A 21,141-nucleotide genomic window follows, 5' to 3' on the forward strand; every position below is an offset into this window, starting at 1 on the left:
CCCTATATAATCTTTGTGCCTGACCCCCCCCAAGAACCTTTAAGTCAAATTCACTTACCCCCAGAGGGTAACACACTATTGTATCCTCTCCACTTTCTAACCACCTGTGAACAATGGATAGTAATTGCAACTGTCATGGGCAGTCAGTAGGAAAAGTAACCCAGTGCTGTTTTCCAGGTTTACTGCCAAACCTGAGTTGAACACCTAATAACCAAGCCCTGAACAGAAGAAAGACCTACAGTTGCTTTTAAAATGCATCAGAAAACAGTGTTTTGAACAGAACCAGAGGACAATAACCTAACTTGTACTCTGAATGTGAAGCTTAAAAAATTCAGAATTAAAGACAGAAACTTCTTTTGTGATTGTACTGTAGCTTCCTAAACTAACCCCCAAGGCAAGCCTGAAAGGGACAGCCGAGCTTTCCTCTAAGCTTGTCATCACTGCTGTTGCTGCTTTTAAGTTTGACTTGTGAAGGAAAATGAGAGAGGGAAAAAATGTTTGTCCTCCATTGGAATGAAATCAGAAGGCTTGGAAAAGGCAGTCTTCTCTGCTCTACTGTGAGTTATTACCTAGGTCAGAGGAGAATAAAAAACCTTGGAGAATGCATCCTATGCCTCAGGAGTAAATGGGTTAAAATCCATCAAAATAATATCAAGGACCTGCAGCCTCTGAAGATGAAACCTCTCAGTTCTCCTTAAACTTTGTCTTCAAGCTATTTAAGGCATATCAATTCTCATTCATTTGAATTTGATTCCATTGTAGATTTTGTTTACTGAATTTATTGATTAGCACCAATTCATTTTCTCATCACCCTTTCACAAGTAATCATAGCCTAAATACATGTAATTCCAAATGACTTGCATGAAAAATGAAATATATAGTAAAACATTTTGCAGATGTGTTTAGATAACCAGATGTTAATGTCATGTAGGCCAAACATTTAAGACCGACGCTCTGCCTTTCTCCAGGATACACTGATGGAGTAAAGCCTTAAGAGAGAAAATTGCTTCTCTCATTGGGAAAACACTTGCACACACACACATATGCAAAAAAGTTATTTACACACATATTTCACATGTATAATAATATAAATCTGGTGATGTTTTAAATATATATTTAGCCTCTACCAAAACTATACACAGTAATATATAACCAATAACTAAATATTTTATACTGATTACTAAGTATCTTGACTTTCAAAATCCTACTGTAGAGCTCAGAATCTTAAGTGTCCTACTAGCAACAAACAGAAAACCATAGATTGCCTACCATGTTTTGAGAAAACATACTTTTAAATTAATTGAAAGGATAATTTGCTTTTATTTTATATGAGGAAATTAAATCTTCTCCCCTTGTTATTAGTAGGAGTTTATTAAGATATGAATAGTTTCACAGAACTTTTCTTCGTTGGATGTAATTGCTGATTCAAATAAAACCAAAACAAAATTTTTACCCTGACTGGTACAAAACAACCTTCTATTATGCTCTCCCTATTCATCATTTCTGGTTTTAAATTTAGGTTATACACATCCATATTTCTTATATGTACAATGTACAAAATTATCTTATAAAACACAGTTTTTAACCTTGCTGTAGGTACATTCTTACTTATAAAATAAATAATTTAATTTTTTTTAAATGATGAAAATCAGAGCCTGTTAGAGGTATAGTGGAGTGATTCTGTTGAAAACAACATATCATTTATTCTATAAGGCACAAAGAAAGAAAGAATATGAGAACCCTGCTATGTCCTCCTTTAAGACAGAAAGAAGAAACCACAAACACATAGAATGCAAGCAGCAGAAGAGGTGAGGGCAGACATACTTTATCACCATTAATATTCCTGAATATCAACTTCATTTTGGTACATTTTGGATCAAAATAATCACACTATATTACCTTTTATTTCGCCAAAGTTCCCCGATCCCATTGCAAGAAGCTTGTCTTTCCAGTCCTTTGAGAGTAGCTTTTCAATACTGGGGGTTTCTAAGTAAAGAAAAAAAGAAGTAAGCAAATCAACATGACTCTCCTTACAATGGAGCTCATTAAAAGTCTATCAGCTAAAAATAAGGCCAATCCTATCCCAGCCCCACTTTATAATGGCTTCATCAAAAAACTGATAACGGGGTGGAAAAAAAGAATGTGTTTTGTCACCTGCTGTTTCAAAATCATTAGCTTTTTCCTCTTGTGGAACAAAGCCATACTAATTCTTTATGACAATGGGTACACATAAACCTTGCAGTTCATTGTTTTTCAATTTGGTGAACAAATTCTTGCTATAATGGATGCTTGTCAATTTCAGGGTGTTAGTCTCCAGTCAAAAAATAATTATGTTGATAAAATGCGGAGTAAAAAAAGGCAAAGAATTAGCTCTTAAATCTGCTACATGTAATTATATCCCTCTGTGTGTTTACAATTACATCCACTTTATAATATGTGTTTAACATCATGTGGCGGTAAGCACACTGTGGTAAGATTTGCCAGTACCGCGAACATAAGCAAAAAAAAAAAAAAAGTTGGTATAAAAGAAGCTTTAAAAAGATTGCAAAATCTAGAGAAGTGAGGAATGCCTATATAATGGAAACCTATTACTTGCTTATTTCAGATTTGTATCACACTCTTTTACAATGCCCTGTGTTCGGACAGGGCACACACATTTTAGAAAGCAAGGTTCTGCTTTAGTCTGGTATTTGTTTCTACATATAACATAGTTTTTGACCTTTCCTTTTGTGTTGAACTTTAATGTATAAGTAAATATAAATGCTAATAAAAACTCCCAAACATTAAACTCAGTTTCAAACAATATAATTGTATATTCTTGTCAGCACTTAGATGGGTACACAATTACAATGGCTTTCAATCCTGCGATTAGCACAGCATTCACTTAGAAAATGGAATGTACTAAAAGATAAGTGTCCCAGTATGCTCCATCTAAATAACAATACCCACACTTATTATATAGATCTAAGACATACACTGCCATTCTCCACATTGGTGTTTATGTGTATTTGTGTTTGTTCAGGCATTTGTTTACCTCCTACTAGGAGCATAAAGGGCATACATGTTAACTTATCAAAGAGACCCTCTGGCCTAGAGACCATAATATTATTAGAAACTGGTTAATTTTCCCCACAGTAAAATGCATTTTAAAGAGTTTTCATCATCATGTTTAGTTAATGCTATCTACTTTTTCCAGGGTCCCATCTTTACAGCAGTCAGCTAGCAGAGTCAAAAAGCCTGTGTGGAGTTTTCAACAAAGCAGAGGTGCAATTTTCCTTGGGAAAAAAAAAATAACAATATGGAACACTTCTGTCTCACATGTAAGAAAATTGTGGAAAACAAAATGGTGAAAAGCTCTGAATGATTACTTTTTTACATAGTCTATATGTATACATATATACATATGTGCAAATATGTATATGCACTTACAACAACTTAATATTTGCACATTTACCTATGGAATGAATTTGAAATGAATGAATGCAGTTGAAATGAATGAAAGAAAAATGAATTTTTTCCTTCGGAACAAAACACATAGCTCTATTTTTCACATTTAAGGAACTAATACTGAAGAATTTACTTTTAGTTTTTCTTAAAATATCCCAATTTCTCTGTGGGATTGTTTCAGAATATTAACAGCAACTCTAGGAGTCATAAAACAGAGTAAATATCTTCATATTGTAACCAGTATTTCTCTTCATTGAGGCTTTAAAAGTAACTTTGAAATACTTCCGCAAGGACTTCCAACATTTCTACATTCCCAGTAAACAGTTTGAGAGTAAAATTATTTCTTAAACCTTATCAGAGTAGGTCAAACAAACACCACTGTTTCTTTTTTCCAGCACTCTACAAAAATTCTTGAGTAGCATGTAAACAGGGCACAGCCAATATGTTATTTGCAATAGAGTACTGTCAGTCATTAAAAGCTAACAAACCTTTGCAAAGCAGGAATGCAGCAATAGAAATCCATTGTGCACTAACAATAGGCCCCTGAACCTCCAGGCACCAAAAGCAGACCATTTTACTTTTAAGGCTATTGTCTGCAAAGTCCATGACAAAGCTTTTCCCCTGCAGCTAGACAAAATATTCACTGTAGTGTGCTCATAAAGAAACAGAAGTCTTCTGTCTAAGTTGCAGAGTTAAAGAAACAGCAGCCAGATTTCTGAAACCTGCAGAACATTCCTGGCCTCTTTATTAACTAGCATAAAGATATAAGCCTGGTAAACAGAGCCAGTTTGTTCAAGTACTTGACTTTTAAGCACACACTACAAAAAAAAAAAAAAAAAAGAAAGAAAGAAAAAATAACTTCTTTAAGACTAAGTTATTTTGAAAATGTAAAATCAGAAACATACCTAACTCACGGTTGTCATGTCTGTGGATGAATAAAGACACTCATACTTACAACTTGGATGAGGTATATACTTTAAATTCAGATTAAAATACATTTATTTAGCAGCCTACGTGCCAGGAACTATGCTAGAGGTTTTATCTGTATTCTCTCATTTAATGATAATAAGTAATTGAAGACTTAAATTGTGTTATTACGTCTATGTTACTGGTTTAAAGAGATGAAGAAGCACCAGCAAAAAGAAAAAAGAGAATTGCTCTGAGGTTCCACAAAATGTAATGGGCAGAATTGAGGTCTTGAACTAAGTTGTTTTTTTTTTCCTACACATTCCTAACTCTCTTATCAACAACAAAATGATAATAATAGCTACTATTTAGAGGGCTACGTGCTAAGCAAAGTACCAGGTCCTTTACATGTGGTATCTCAAACTTTTCACAGTAATCTGCTGAATTAGATATTGGTACATCTGTCTTACCATTTAAGAAATCAAAACTTAGGAAGTTATCCTGACCTGCCCAATGTGGAGCTCAATTCTACCTATTGGATCCCAAAATCTTTGTTCTTTGTAGCACATACATTGCTATGGTTTAATGGGTCCCCACAGAAGCATGTGTTGAAAATTTCATCCCTAATCCAAAAGCGTTGGGAGGTGAGGCCTAATGGAAGGTATTTAGGTCATAAGGGCTCCACCCTCATGACTGGATTAAGGCTGATTAGAGAAAGGCTTCAGGGTACAAGTTCCATCTGTCACTTGTGCGTGCACTCTCTTATTCTTCTGCTTTCCACCAAGGGATGGTGCAGCAAGAAGGTCCTCACCAGATGCTAGCACCTTGAGGTTGGACTTCTCAGTCTCCAGAACTGTGACAAATAAATTTCTTTTCTTTATAAATCATTCAGTCTGTGTTATTCTGTTATGGCAACACAAAACTAAAACACACACACACACATGCACACATGCATACACTCCCTCATTTCATTTACAAAACAGTCCTGGATAGTAGGAAAAACAATTCTTACTAACTCCTTTGGATGGATGAAGTAAAAACTTGATAAACATTCTAGGGTAACACATTTGTATGAGCAGCAACTGTGGAATTAATAGGTAGGCTTTTTTACAGTTTTTGTTTTCAGGGTGTGGTCCAATTACATGCCTTGCCATCTAGGATTCTGGATAATTTAGTGACAACCTATGAGTATATAGCAGAGATATACAATGAAATGATTCTTTTTACTTATATAGTAGAAGGAATATTGGGCTATAAATCAAACAACCTGGGTTCTCTCCACGACAGTGACACTGGCTAGATGGGGGGGGGGGGGCTGTGGGAGGGAGGAGGGAAGGGGATCATAAAGACATCATTTCACCCACTTCACCCCTCTGTCTGAATTTCTGTAAAGCAAAGATCTTCAAAAAATCCACATTCAATACTCTACCAACTGCTACAATTTCCATTGGTAGTTCTTGAAATAATAGTAAGAAATGATCTCATAACAATGAGCACAAAGAATGGACATGTAGCAGTGATTAAATTTCTCTGAAAATGGTAAAGATACAGTAGAAAATTCATGTTTCAAAATGTAAAGGACCAAATGGCAGAAGCCCAATATTTACAATACACCTGTTTGTTAATGTGTGAGTATGGGTAAAGTGAAATTTGACACAATTCTGTAAGTGCTGCTTCACTGCTTACGGAGTGAATAGATAGTACTTATCTATTAAATATTTAATTTTCTAAAATAAGATTTAAAAAATGCACAAACATAGAATCGCATTTTGTACTATGAATATGGTATGTAGGATGCCTAGTTATTCGCAAATGTTCAAACTCTAGAGTTTCCTTTAATTTTTTAAAATTTTTGTGGGTACAATAGGTGTATATATTTATGAGTTTCATCTATTTTCATGTTAAGATGTATCATGTTTTTTCACTTAACTCTAAAAGATTCTCCCAAAAATTCCTTCTCCTGAGAGTTCATTCTCCCAAGTGCTGGAATATCATGATTACCTTCAAAGTAAGAACTAGAGTTCCTTATATTAAAATAAGTGTGAGTTAATAATTATTATTTGCATAGCATTTCCATTTACAGAATGCTGCCAGATACAATTTTGTCAGTGGCATATATAATTGTTATATCCATTTTGCAGATGAGGAAACTAAGGCTCAGAAAGATGCTTTGCCCAACATCAGCTCATCAGTAAGTAGAATAGATGGAATATAAAACCAGGTTTTCTTAATTTAAGGATCTGTCTCTTTAGGGGAAAGGTAAATGCATATATTTTAAAAGAGAAAATAAAATAAAGTTAGGAAATAAGCTATAATATAATTTAGAAATAAAATATACCCTTCATCATCAACATACTAATATTAAGACGAGCCTAACTGGATTACTATTGTTTCTTTCTGCCAACAGGACCCTTCTGATACATTTGCTTGCTTTTCCCTTCTCACCCTTGCCTCTTTTGCTCACATATGCTTCTTCACATCAATGCCTATGGCAATCCCCACCAGTGAATGGCCCCCCCAACTGTGCCAGCCATTGTTACAACAGCATCCTGCCTCTTTAGGGCCTGTTCATTCCCTATAACTCTCACTCCTTTTTCCCTTCAGTGCCAAACACTCTTAAGACCGACTCCCTCATCTGGAACAATGAGACCTAGAGACTCATGCCAACATATTGTAATTCTCCAACAAGCTGCCAGTGCCAAGAATTAAACCACATTCGCTCCAGTGCAGTAGCTTTACACACAAGCTCAGGTATTTGCTTTGTGTTTATGTAGGCTTTTTTTTTTTTTTCTTAATCTCCCTTCAGCTGCTGTGGCAGAGCTCACTGAAAACTCGAACAAGCAAAAAGTACGTTATGCATAATATTTGACTTTTAAACAAAGTTGAAGGAGTTAGGTCATACCAAACCTATCACTGTTTATACTTTAATTTTGTAGCTGAAACTAAGCTGTGTTATTCTTGACATGTGATAGTGTACACATTGAGGAATGGAAGTTGTCTTTTGGAGGGAACTAGATTTCAAAATATACCAGTATCTCCTTCAAAGCAAAAAAGTAAAAGCATATGTAGACTATTCATGTCATAAAATAAGAATTGTAGAGCTGAAAAGGTCTTTATACATCATTTAAATAAGCATTTCATAAAAGCAATTGAGAAAAACATATATCTGACATAAATGGAACATAAATGGTTTGGCTACTTAAAACTAAAATGACATAAACATTCGATTGTCATGCAAATCTAATTAACACTAAACAAATTTATATTTCTCCTTTACAAGATTTAGATCATTTTGTGTACTAACAGATTGGCAATTTTTAAGCTAGTTACAGATTACATAGTATTTTTTATTTTTAATATATTTGACCAAGGAAATTAGTGTTGGGAGATGACTGTGTGTATAGCTCAATACAATTTGGGTAATAACTGGTTTAGACCAAACTTTTCATTTTACAGACTAAAAAAGTACAAATTAGAGATGCTAAATAACTTGGCTAATATCACAAACCTATATAAAGATAAAGGCAGAATTTGCAGTCCAATTTCCAGTTCAGCGTTCTTGACAGTATATTACATACTACCACAAAGTTTTTTAAATAGATGGCCAAACTCTTGAAAAATGAAATTGTAGTTCTGTTTTATTCACTTCGTCTGTCTTAAATTAGTAATTATTTGATAGGGGGTACTGGAGGCTAATCTGTGTTAGAGCTAGGTATTATTAACTCGATAATCTCTCTTTAAATTAGGCACTGTTAACCTGATGTTCTACTCTTAGAAGCTTTCATCTGGTAGCCCCATGAAACTGAAGAGTAAACACAAGTTAGTGCATTTATTTAACCAAATTTATTTTTCTTCAAAAGGCTAATAACAATTTCATATGTTGCTATTTATTAAGTTACTTATAATAAAATTATTTTTGAGGGGAAGATTGAGCTAAATCTGGAAATCATATATCAGTAAGAGTTCAATTCATGTTGACAATAGCTGCATATCTACACAATATTCGGAAGCAAATATTAAACAGCACAGTGTAAGTAATATTGACTTTTACATATCTGGAAAGCTATTTATACACTAAAAACCAGATGGCCCCATAAGAGTCCCCTTAGTCAAGTATTACAGCTAGTCTGCCACTGGAAATACCAAGCTCTTCTAGGAAATATAAAAAAAATAAGCTGGACACAGTGGTGGGTCTACAGTCCCAGCTACTCAGGAGGCTGAGGCAAGAAGATTGCTTCAGGCCAAGAGCTTGAGGCTGTAGTGCACTTTGATTGCACCTGTGAATAGCCACCACACTCCTGCCTGGGCAACACAGCAAGAATCCTCCCTCTAAAAAATTCGTAATATAACACATACCACAACAAACAATAGAAACACACAAGAAATTCCATAGCATTAAGATTTAGATAAGCCTCATTTTCATATGTGATTGTCCTGAAGTGAATTAAGCTCTGGAAATACTTTACGTTTAATATTGCCAAAATATTTGTTTGTTTCCACTTGAAAGTTAATGAGAGCTTGTTAATACAAAAAAAAAAAAAAAAGTCTTTGGCTGACTCAAGTTTTACAATTTTTAATGTGGAGTTTTTAGAAAAATGTAATGTAAGACTTAAATCATTAGTCATAGGCTTAAATTTTCTTGTTGCTTCAGCTGAACCTGCTCAATTATAATTGGTGTTATATCACATTTTAGAAGAATGTCTTTTATCACATGATTATGCCATAATCAATACAGTATCATTACTACATATCAATAACCTTAGGTTTACTCCTCACAAGACATATTTTCTACACAAAAATCTCCATTAAAAGATAGGCATTATTCATATGTGATAGAATAATGATGGTTTCATCCACTCCATCATTCACAAAGTAACTGCATTTTCTTACATAGACTACAACTCTTTGTTTTGTTCTTAGTTTAAATATTAAATCCCAGCAAAAAGCATTTCAACAAGAAATTGAAGAGCTAGTACTCATAAACAAAATGCATACTGATATGTGATTTCCAGATTTAGCTCGATCTTCCTTTATGTTTTACTACTAAATATTTACAATGATAATGTAATGTCACATATAACCCGACTCCATCACTTATTAAGTTTTGTGCCCTTTGGCAAGTAATGTAACCTCTCTATGCTTCCATTCACTTAACCTGCAAAAGAGGCCAATAACAGCATTTACTTCATATGGTTGTTGTGAGAAGTCAATGAGATAATTTATGTAACACCCTTAAAACAGTGCCAGGCACATAGTGACACCCAAAAATGTTGACTAACATTACAACTACAACTTACTATAAAACAACCTAAGAAAATAATTTCAAAAAATCAAGTAAAATATGTTTCACCTTGCCTGTCATGAAAACTATCCCAAAATCAAAAGTTTTATCAAAGAGTGATAGGTCTACTTGTACCCATTTTTATGATAATAACAACCTACTATTAATGTATTTGGTTATCTACCATTCCTTTGACTTCTTCGGTTTGATCACATCAATAAAGATGATAAAGGAATGTAGTAAGTATGAATGACTGGGGAGGTGTCATTTCTATTAAGTTAATGTATAAAATGCCCTTAAACAGCACAAATACAAAATTGCTCAATTAATCTTTGCCTTTTTTTTTTTTTTTTTTTTTTTGACAATTGTCTTTCTAACTTCCCAAAGGTTCTATTAGGTCCTCAACAATACCTAAAGCTTTTCAGCCAGTGCTGTTGACAAGTGAAAGAGAACAACAAATAGCTTTGTAGTGCTCTTTCCCAGGGTCATTCAACCAATGGTAATAGTTATTATTTTTATATATTAGCACTGAGCCCTGTCCTCTATTATGGCTAACTCACCCAACCCTCCTGACAGCGAAAACATTTTAACTTTCAATAAAAATGGGAGAGTGCAGCACTCTTGTGTAAGGCTCTTTCAGTAAAGTGCACAGCTAATGAATATTGTCCATTTGGATTCAAAAAATTTATGATGTCAGCAGAGTGTGGGTGGGGAGATGTGAATCAAATTCTAGCTATTAGTTACAACGAGAAGGGTGAAAGTGGAGAATAGGAGGGTTACTAAGGTGAGAGGAGCAGAATGAAAAAGCAAAAACAACTTGATAAAATATTGGGAGGAAAAATATTTATGATGCATCCATAACAGTCCACTTATAAAAATTAAAATATTTCCTACAAAAGATTTTCATGACTATTTTTGTTGTTCATCCATCAAATAAGCAACTTTCTTACAGACTAATTGTAATAACTCTTATTTTCCATATATTCCATTTGAAATAGTATTTTCTCAACTGGTTACATGTGAGATAGAACAAAAAAATAGAAAAGAATACTGTAAGAACTATAAGCTATACATTATGGCATAAAGTATATGAGAATCAGGCATTTAAAAACAAAGTTAAATTCACAAGGCAAATTTATAAAGAAACTGAGGAAAAACTTAAGATATCTTAAACATGTTGCAGCTTAGTAAAGATGAAAGTGCATAGTTCTGAGCAACTTATACATGCCTCCTGATATATTTAAGTAAAAACTACCTAAATATGTATTTGAATTATAAATGAAGCAATTATCCTACTATAAAAAGTGAATTCACATAGTCACTTTGTGTAATTGGATGTCTAGACCATGTTGAGAACAAAAATTAATATTTGCAGAATTTTGTTGTTATTTAAAATTGTGAAAGTGGGTGGTAGAGATAAAGAAGATGCAAAACATATAGAAATAGAAAACCATTTAACATATATTAGAATAAGAATTTCAATACTTAAAAAATATGACAGAATGTTTTACCACTGGAAGTGAGAATTAAAGCACATACAGCCTGATAAACCACTACACATCCTGAATCTTCTCCATCACAACATATGTGAAAACAAATTACAATCTCAGCCTGCCAGATGCCTGAAAAGATATGAACAATAAAAGCTGACATGATTCATACGATAAATCAAAGATTGTGATATGCAGGTAGTTGACTAGTTGAGTTGAAAAGCTAGTTATAATTCAAGTTATATGTTTATGTTCTAATACATAGAATCAGATTTTAAAATTAAAAAAACCCTCTGATTTGCTTAAAATCATGTATTAAAATTTGTATATACATATATAGCCTTCTCAACCAAAGTAGTCCATCTGCCTTAACAATTTGTTATTATATGATCTCTTATAAACTTTCATGAATTTCATATTTTTGTCGTTTTCAGAGCAAGTTTAGGTAAGAAAATACAATAGCTTTATTTGCAAAAGGGCATTTAATGTCCACAAACTTCGATACGATCTAATCAACAATGAAACCTGCAGTCATGTTAGCTATGATGCTGCTGTGAAGTCAAAAGTGTAAAACAGCAAAAAAAAAAAAAAAAAAAAAAAAAAAAAGCCTGTCAGAGTTTTCCTTCGAAGAAGTATTTTCATATTAGAGGGAATAAGTGAAATAAGACAAAAAAGAAGCAAACAAACAGCAACAATAAATAATTAAAGGAAGCCTGGATACTTAGAAAAAGAGAAAAGCAGAGTGTGGAGTTTTACTTTTCCTGTATCACCAGAGATTTCCCATTCTTAATGATAAAGGCAGTGGGTATAAAATTAGGTATGTATAATCTATTGACATATTAATTTAATCTCTGAACTTTATGAAAAGTATTATCTTTGCTTTTAATGGCATAAAGTGCCAAGTGGCATAAAGTGCCAAATGGCATAAAGTGATAAGAACAAAGACATGGCCTCTGTACCTTAGGAAACTCACCATCTCCTGAGGAAGATATACCAATTGTGACCATCACTAAAACCATTTATTCAAATTGCTATAGTGTCACTGAGTTGTTTTCCAAATGTTTCATTTATTGAGGCAAAATTAGAGCTAACGATGCCTTACTCGAATTATTAAATTAGTGAATCGTAAATAAATGCGCAGACAGACTTTTCTAAATGCCACTATAGCAGCATTCCCATAAAGTAAAAGTTCTGAAGTAATCTTCTGGTCATCGTTAAACCTGCTATAAAAATTTCTAATAGGCAACCAAAATTGGGAGCAATTTCTCATCTTGTCTATAATGAGGAAAATAATGGAATCATAAACAATATAAAGTTAAATTTAAACTATATGGATAAGAATAGCAGAGACTATTAGTTCAACACACAATATATACTACATATTTTTCCAGGCATGAAGGATATTATCAAGAGCATAATAGAATTGAACCTTACCCACCTAAAGTTCAAAATCATAGGAGGCTTTCTTAAAACGCAAAATTCCAGGGCCATCAGAGGGTGTGGTTCATTATATTTTGTTTGAATCCCAGGAATATGAACTTTTCTAAGACCTGAGGTAATTCCTTGATGAAAACACTGACTTGGGTTATTAAAATATGGATAAAAGCATCACGACAAATGTTTAAAATTTTGAATTTAAATGACTAAGATGTGAAAGAATGAAATCTACTGAATTCTTCTCAGAAAGTTAAAAGAATTTTACTAACACCACACTATCATGAGTTATAATTAAATATTAAAGGCCGGGCGCGGTGGCTCAAGCCTGTAATCCCAGCACTTTGGGAGGCCGAGACGGGCGGATCACGAGGTCAGGAGATCGAGACCATCCTGGCTAACACGGTGAAACCCCGTCTCTACTAAAAATACAAAAACTAGCCGGGCGAGGTGGCGGGCGCCTGTAGTCCCAGCTACTCGGGAGGCTGAGGCAGGAGAATGGCGTAAACCCGGGAGGCGGAGCTTGCAGTGAGCTGAGATCTGGCCACTGCACTCCAGTTTGGGCGACAGAGCGAGACTCCGCCTCAAAAAAATAAATAAATAAATAAATAAATATTAAATATTATCAACAAAAAATCCAAATATATTCTAATATATTTGCTGTTTTACAACTTCATGAAATGTAACATTTTTAATGCAAGAAAAAAAGCCAAAGTAAAATGCTGTAAAAACTACTAAGGAGATAATACTGTACATAAATTATCTATTATATAGGAGAAAATGAAGAAAATGATTTACTGATGTATTTTGATCAAAGATTTTGCATAACTCTTAAAGAGATTATGAATCACATGACCACATATTAGAAACACACTTGTAATCCTAGCACTTGGGAAGCTAAGGCAAGAGACTCTCTTGAGCCCAGAAGTTCAAGAACAGCCCGGGCAAAATTGTGAGACCTCGTCTCTATCAAAACCAAAACTAGCTGGGCATGGTTGTGAGTGCCTATAGTCTCTGCTATTTGGGAGGCTGAGGTGGGAGAATCATTTGAACCTGGGAGGTAGAGGCGACCTTGAGCCAAGACTGTGCCACTGCACTCCAGCCTGGGCAAGAATGGACCTTGTCTCAAAAAAACAGAAACATACACATATATATTTTCATCAACATAATGCACTATACACATAAAAGGCATACATATGTTTATGTAAGTTGCAAACAGAAAAGAGAAACTCCTGAGATGTCAGCCAAATAACCAGAACATCGTCTCTGAATTGTTAAGAACTGAGGTGAAGTAAGTTCAGAGAAGAATGGTAGACTCATGTTACAAGTAATTTGATGAATCAGAGGAGAACAAATGAGATAATGTCCTCTTTATTCAGAAAATTCCCTGTGTGAATTCTTTAAGGGAATGGCAGGACCAGAAACTATGAATCCTGGAAAGGGTGGCATGGTAGAAAATAAAATAGTCTACATACCTTGAATATAACTAACAGGGATTTCTACAGGACAACAACATTTTGAATGATTATTCCTTCTATATTCTTAAAAACATCAGTGAGTAACGTCCATAAAATCATGTCTCACATCTAGTAACTGAGAGGAAATCATGATATATAAATATTTGAAAGGATAATGAAATATGGGGAAGGTAAGAGAAAGATTATTGTTGAATATTATTTCTCCTGCACTGATCTTTTCAGAAGTAAATGTTAAACATCTTCACTCTTTTATATATACATATATAAATTTATATAATTACATATATATAATTTATTTTATATATATAAAAAATAAATGATAAGGATACAGATCTGTAGATATATATCACTTAAATCTTTCTCTTTCACACACATGTGTATTTAGTATCGTTAATGTATAATATTTACATAAAATTTGAACTCAACCCCTCATTACGAATGTATCTGAAGAAAAATAGCAGGTGGGGTAGGGGGCGCTCCAAGGATGCTCACCATACTACGCCATGGATTCCATGCTTTCCTAATGAGTCACCCATTTAAAAGAATGGCATTTTAAAAGGTAGAAAAATGCTTACTTACAACATTCTAGGGGTTTTTGTGAAATGCAATGAAACATAAGCAGCTAAAAAATTGAGGTATAGATCAGTATTTCATCTCGAAGGGATAGATGAGTCCAATAAAATAAGAGACCACCCAATTTTCTGACCTAGGGGTCAGAAAGCAAGCTTTTACAAACTTGGAAAGGGTCTTTTTTAAAGCCTTGAAGGTCTGTGTTCCACATGTCAGAAACTCAAAGGTGTTTATACCTATGGGAATCTTCTCTAAGGTATTAAAAACAACAACAACAACAATAACAACAACAAAAAACCCAAGAACCTGCTATGGCAGTTTTGTCTCAGCCCAACAGGGTCTCTTTTACAGAACAATTAGATCTCTCACCCAAGTGAACACCAGGATGAATATGAAAGTTTCAAAAAAAACTTCACTGGCCTCAACTAATTGGAAAAAGTCTCCCAATTCTTCAAAGGAGATGATTTCAATGAAATATTGCTAATAATTAGGATAAATTAGAAACAAATATTTGAATCATTCTTACAAATTACAGTGTTCCAATAATAAGAGTTGAGATTTTCAATGAAATTACAAGCATTCCAACTTGAAATTCCAACTACAGTAGCTGCTCATCACCTAGTTGCATTTTTTTTTTTAACAAGGCAAATATTTTCACTTAAGAAATCTGGGAAGTGAAACAGGTAAGTCATTGCAATAAATTTATAATCATCAAAATTGATCTTTATTACTTGACAGGGATCAACACTGAAGGCATATTACCTACTTAAAACATACATTTATGAGATTAAAAATAAAATATTTCATTTCTAAAGAAAGAAACAAAAATGCCATTGTTCCCTGGTAGCTACCAAAGAACAAAAGATAAATTACTTCGTATAATGAGGGTAGTAAATTCTTCATAAGAAAACTTCCAAAATGTTTAAATTACATTAAAGTAGATACATAATCTAACAAGTTTTCCTATCACAGAGTAGGTGTCAATGTATTATTTTAGTCCATAATTCTAGACATAAAACTTGGGTTATTTTTCTCTTTTTTTTTTCTTAGCAAATTGTTCAGCTTATAGAGTAGCACCCTCAGAAATTATGAAGCAGCAAAAGCAAATCTCCAAACATGTGAAGAGTTCTGTGACAAATGAAGGTGTTTAAAAACTAAACCCAGCACCTTTTAAAAGTACCTGATTTGAGCTTAATTGAATCTCTTGTTTCCATACATATTTTGGCCTTTCTGTTGTTGATGTGACATATAAAATACTTAAAAAATAATGATCAGTGAAGTTTCACAGCATGGAAGGGAAAAAAAATGAGGGGAAAAAGTTTATTTCACACTATTTGAATTACCTGTAGGTAGTTCTCTATGGGGCTACTACCAAATCCTTTAAGCCCACCAGCTCTTACCTACATTAAATTAATGAGGCATCTCAAGCATTCATTCTTCACCAGCAGCTCTAGGCTTTCCAGTTGGACACCTACAATTTACTAAATTACAAACAGTGACCTAAGGGAGACATCTGTTTGTTATATACAATATTGTAATACAAAATAAACTAGAAGAATATTTGAGACATTAAGATGATAAGATACATGTTGAACTGTATTTTCTGGGGTTAATAGGGGCCGGTCTACAACTCTGTGATCTTCTCTTTACCATTATAAGTTCCTGTTTTCCCATCAGGAAGTAAAGGTCTCTGAAGATCAGCATTATGAAATACAATACTTATGAACCATCCAATACTAAGAGGTCTGTATTATGCCATGATACTCACTATACCTCCATATAATACTTTAATTAAGCTTAAATACATTCAGCTTGATTATAATCAATTTTTTTATAATACCACCTTCTGACTAATGCTCATAACACTTGGCTCCCAGGGATGTACTTATAATGAGATGGCCGGGTGTATTTTCCATTAAAGGCCTCTGTTGGAGTTTCTATAGTGCTTTTTTTCATATATTTCAAGTTAAATGCTCCCTCTTTTTTTTTTTTTTTGCCTCACAATAACCAGTCACTTTTCAATGATTAATTTTCTATCAAAAAACAATTTGCTTCATTTTCCTTTGTCCTGTCATGTTTTCAGAACCACCTCTTTCTGTTTCCCCTATCCATGGCAGAAACTGACCTCTTCCCTCCCGCCAGACCACCACTTTCTAGTCCCCAAATTGTTTCTAATGATGTATAGTCAAAGATATTTAGGAGCACCCCCTTACCCCACCCACCCAAAGCAGGCGACTACTACTCAATTAACAAAAACAAAACCCTGAATTATCAAGGCCATAACTGAGCCAAAAAGTAGTGTAGCCATTTATTTTATATGACCTCAGCAATTTCTTGATTGAATTGCAACCCTGCATTAAAGCAAACACTGTGTGTGTGATTTCATAAATGCTGGGTGTGTTAGGTGGAATCTAGGAGGTGAGAGAGTGACAAAAAGATTATTTTAAAAATCTCAGGAAAAAAATTCTTTTTGCAGAATTTTTTTTTTCCAACATGCTCTTTACTTTGTTATGGAACTTATACACATTATGTGAAATTCTCTGAATGGTATTCCTAGGCAGGTTTAAACAACAGAAATAATGGAAGCATAATTGATTGCAGCTGGGAACTGTCCGCCTATCAGTAAGCAGCACCTAACTGACAAATACTACAAGCTTGTTAAAGATTCCTTTATGAACTGGGCAGTGTAAGAAGACTGGGCATTCTTTATCCCATGTAGTTAAATCAAAATCTTCACTGACTTATTTCTCAAGTTTTACTCGACTACAAACAGTAAATGGTCAGTTTGTTGGTCTCTATTCAGTTGGTTTGGGCAGGGAAGGTGGGATGCTTGTTTTATAAAGTTAAATACATAACAGGTTTATAAGCATACTATATCTTTCTGTCACAGTGGAGATAATCAATAAAAACAGTCTTCTCAGTACACGAACTTTCATAAGAGAAAGGAGAAAAAGTAAAATCTCTTACTTAGAAATCCATTTTTGTGAATCAGATTACTATAAATTTCTTCATACATACATATCATATTCTAATCAGGGACTACCAAGGTTCAATTCTTATCTAGAAGCAGCTTTTATATCAGTTTTTAAGTTTACTTAACACAGACTTTCCCAAAAATGGAGCAAAAAAAAAAGAAAGAAAAACTAGTAACTCCACATTAAATTACTAAGAGAAAAGCTACAGTAAGTCCCTTTTCCTATTTTCTTATATTTGTGTAGCTGTTAGACATTTTGCAAAGGAGGGGAGTACCAGCCAGCCTTTCACAACAAAAGACCTACTGTCACTGAGCCAGTCCCAGACATGGTGGAAATCAGCCCACAGGAAAAGGCCTGGCTCCAATGTTAGGCCCCGGCCGAGTACAGTCACTATATTCACTCAAATTGGCAACAGGTCTCAGTGTTCCTGGCTTTGAGCTGTGAACAAGGGTCGGGATTGAATAACCAATTATACAACCGCTGACTGAGTTTATCCAAGGTTTGCAAACTGCTATAATAGCTCAGTATTCAACCAACTGTTTTATCCTTTTCCAGATATAGTGTCATATCTCCCCTTGTGCTCCATTTACATGTCACTTTATTACATACATCCATTAAAAAGGTTAATACAGTGTCACACTCAATGCCTAAATGTTGCCTTACTGGAGTTCTGCTTCTCTCCGGGGCATTTCATATAGACACCTTTCTCTGTCTTTCACTTTCTCTCTGCAAGTTAAACCAAGTTTCTGTCAAGACTACAAAACAGTGCATGAAAGAACAGTAGCCAAATGTCAACAGTTTCAAAAATATTCCTTATACAAATAGGCTGCTTTAACCCACCTTGGTATATAAAAAATGTGAAAACTCTGAAGTCTGGCAGTTCAGACTAGCACCCAAATTTGAGGTGCTCATATAAATTCATAGAAATATGTGCCTTCCTCCTCTGCCAAAATGGACCTCTCTCTCAAAGTTCAAGAAGACCTGAAATTTCTCCCAGCATATTTGCATGCCTGCTTTTATACTAAGTGGTTATGATGAAATTAAAAAAAATAAATTTTCAAGTACTTTTCCTAAATATCTACAAATGTGAAATTCCTGAATGAGCACCTTCCAGTTCAATAAAGCATAAGAGAAACGGTAGAAATATCAGTAGCTGTGAAGACGTTGGCAATTTTTTGATGTCTTCATCTTTGGCCCTTTATTTTTATTCCATGCTTTGTGTTAACAGGTGTTTTACGCATAACTTGTCTTCTCCACTGAAGCTATTTATCTTTAAAATCAATAATACAGATTCCTTCTAGAAACATGATATCCAATGGATTATACGAAAAGTATACCAACATTAAATGACAAAGCTGGCTAAAAATGAGAATCACCAACATTATGGAAAATCACTTACATCTTCTGTAAATATTTGAAATATGTGTAGGTCTTTTGTTTATCTGTAATTAAAATAAAAGAAAAAGTTCTCTCAAATGCACAACGAAAACCTTTTATATAGAAACTACTAATTGAGAGCTAAATGATAATTAACCTTTAAGTGCTTTACATATATTTATTTTTAATTCTTACAAAATGCTGTTTGTATTTGTGAAGAATAAGAACTTTATAGCTAGCCTTCCCCTTTCATTTACAAGCCTTGATATCTGGTTTACTCATCCATACAATTAGTATATACCTAATATACCTAACATATAGGACTATCTAAGGTATTAAATGACTTTCTCTAAGTGAGATACCTCAATATACTAAATACGTTTAGGTGTTTGTCACCATCAACATCATTGTCATCAGCATTATGACCATATTAAAGAGTAATTTATTGACCAAGTAACCAAATCTCAAGCAGCTCAGTGAGTGGCAGAGTACATGACAACCTTTTGCTTTTTCAAGCAACTCGGTATCTGCAAGCATTTCCTTACTAATAACAGTCTTCATTTACTGAGCATCTACTATGCTTAGTTATTTGCAATGCCAAAGTGTAGGAGAAACACTATTCTAATAAAGAACTCAAATCTTATTTCTGCAACTCTTGAGTTTGATATAAATACTTAACAATCTGAATTCTATCATCCTTTAAATCATTGTTAATTCTAGCCAGAAGTGGTAAGCATGACTATTTTTGTTATTTTATATTTATATATGAATATACAAAATAATTAATACTTCTAATTTCTTGGCCCTCATCTGTGACTAAATAATTTGTTCACCAAATCCAGTGGTGGTAGAGTTGGCAAAAAACAATCTATTCTGAAAAACGAAACTGTAAAACTAAATATAAAACCCCTGTGCAGCCTTCTCTTTGTTACCAGGGCTTTATTTATTTATTTATTTATTTATTTATTTATTTATCGAGACAGAGTCTCACTCTGTCACCCAGGCTGTAGTGCAGTGGCGCAATCTTGGCTCACTGCAACTTCCGCCTCCCAGGCTCAGGGGAATCTCCTGCCTCAGCCTTCCGAGTAGCTACAGGCACATGCCATCACGCCTGACTAATTTTTGTATTTTTAGTAGAAACAGGGTTTCACCATGTTGGCCAGGTTGGTCTCAAACTCCTGACCTCAAGTGATCCACCCACCTCAGCCTCCCAAAGTACTGGGATTACAGGTGTAAGCCACCGTGCCTGGCCCACCAGGGCATTTATTAACTTAAAACTTGTTGCTGATCTTTTAAAAAGGAAAAAAAAAAAATCGAGTTTTACGTATTTACATATTTGTGGTTTTTGGAGATACAAAGATGACAGTCAAAAAATCAATATAAAACCTAAAATGCAATGCAAAGTATTAAAATGTTAATGGAAATCAAGTGTCTTAGGCTGACATTTCCAGGTTGTTGAATAAATCAGTTTCATTACTTTATCAAAGGTATAATAGTAGAGGGAGAGGAAAACTTCAGAGTTAGTCAAAACCAGGTTTGAATTTTGGTTTTGTTCTTTATTGACAAGCAGATGTAGGCAAGGTATTTAGCCAGGGTCTGTCTTTGCTCATTTTAAAAAGTAAAATTATGATGCCCACTCACAGAGAGAAAAAGGAAGACAAAAAGAGAGAGACAAAAATGGTGTCTACACATTAAGTGCTTAATAGAGGATAGCTGCTATAATCTTCATCAATATCATCATGTTACCTTTTCTGCCATTATAAATATATCTATAGAAACATTACTCTAGAACAAATAACCAAAATAACTATTTATGGGTTTAAATATGCTTTCTAAACCAAACTGATGTTTTGATCTGGGCCCTATTACTAGAAAATGATAGGGAAACAAAGAATAGAAGCTAAGAAAAATAAACCCAATTCTTTTACATATTTTGGTTATAATTGTAAGTGGCACTAGCCAGAATATTTATCTAATAAGTTTCCCTCAAATTTTGGAATGATATAAAAGACTGCCATTGAAAAATAATATTTTTATTTTTCTTTCTTTGCCCCCGAAATTCTAACTTCAATGATATTCTAATGAGTCAAATTTTTGTTCTAAATTTTAAGATGTTATTTAAAATAGATGTATAAAATAGTAATAATTGATTCAATTATAAAGTCATAGTAAATTGTTACTAT

At 33.9% G+C, this 21,141-nt stretch overlaps 1 protein-coding gene across 1 annotated transcript in view; it reads right to left on the reverse strand.

Annotated features, from left to right (window-relative positions):
* SOX5 (SRY-box transcription factor 5) overlaps positions 1-21,141 on the reverse strand; it is a 694,017-nt gene that overhangs the window by 223,916 nt on the left and 448,960 nt on the right. The window contains exon 4 of the mRNA XM_030939629.1: positions 1,900-1,986. Within this exon, the coding sequence (XP_030795489.1) occupies positions 1,900-1,986 (87 nt within the window). The remainder of the gene's footprint in view (positions 1-1,899; positions 1,987-21,141) is intronic.

The sequence above is a fragment of the Rhinopithecus roxellana genome, chromosome 10 (assembly GCF_007565055.1).
Source record: "Rhinopithecus roxellana isolate Shanxi Qingling chromosome 10, ASM756505v1, whole genome shotgun sequence".
Classification (NCBI taxonomy): Eukaryota; Metazoa; Chordata; class Mammalia; order Primates; family Cercopithecidae; genus Rhinopithecus; species Rhinopithecus roxellana.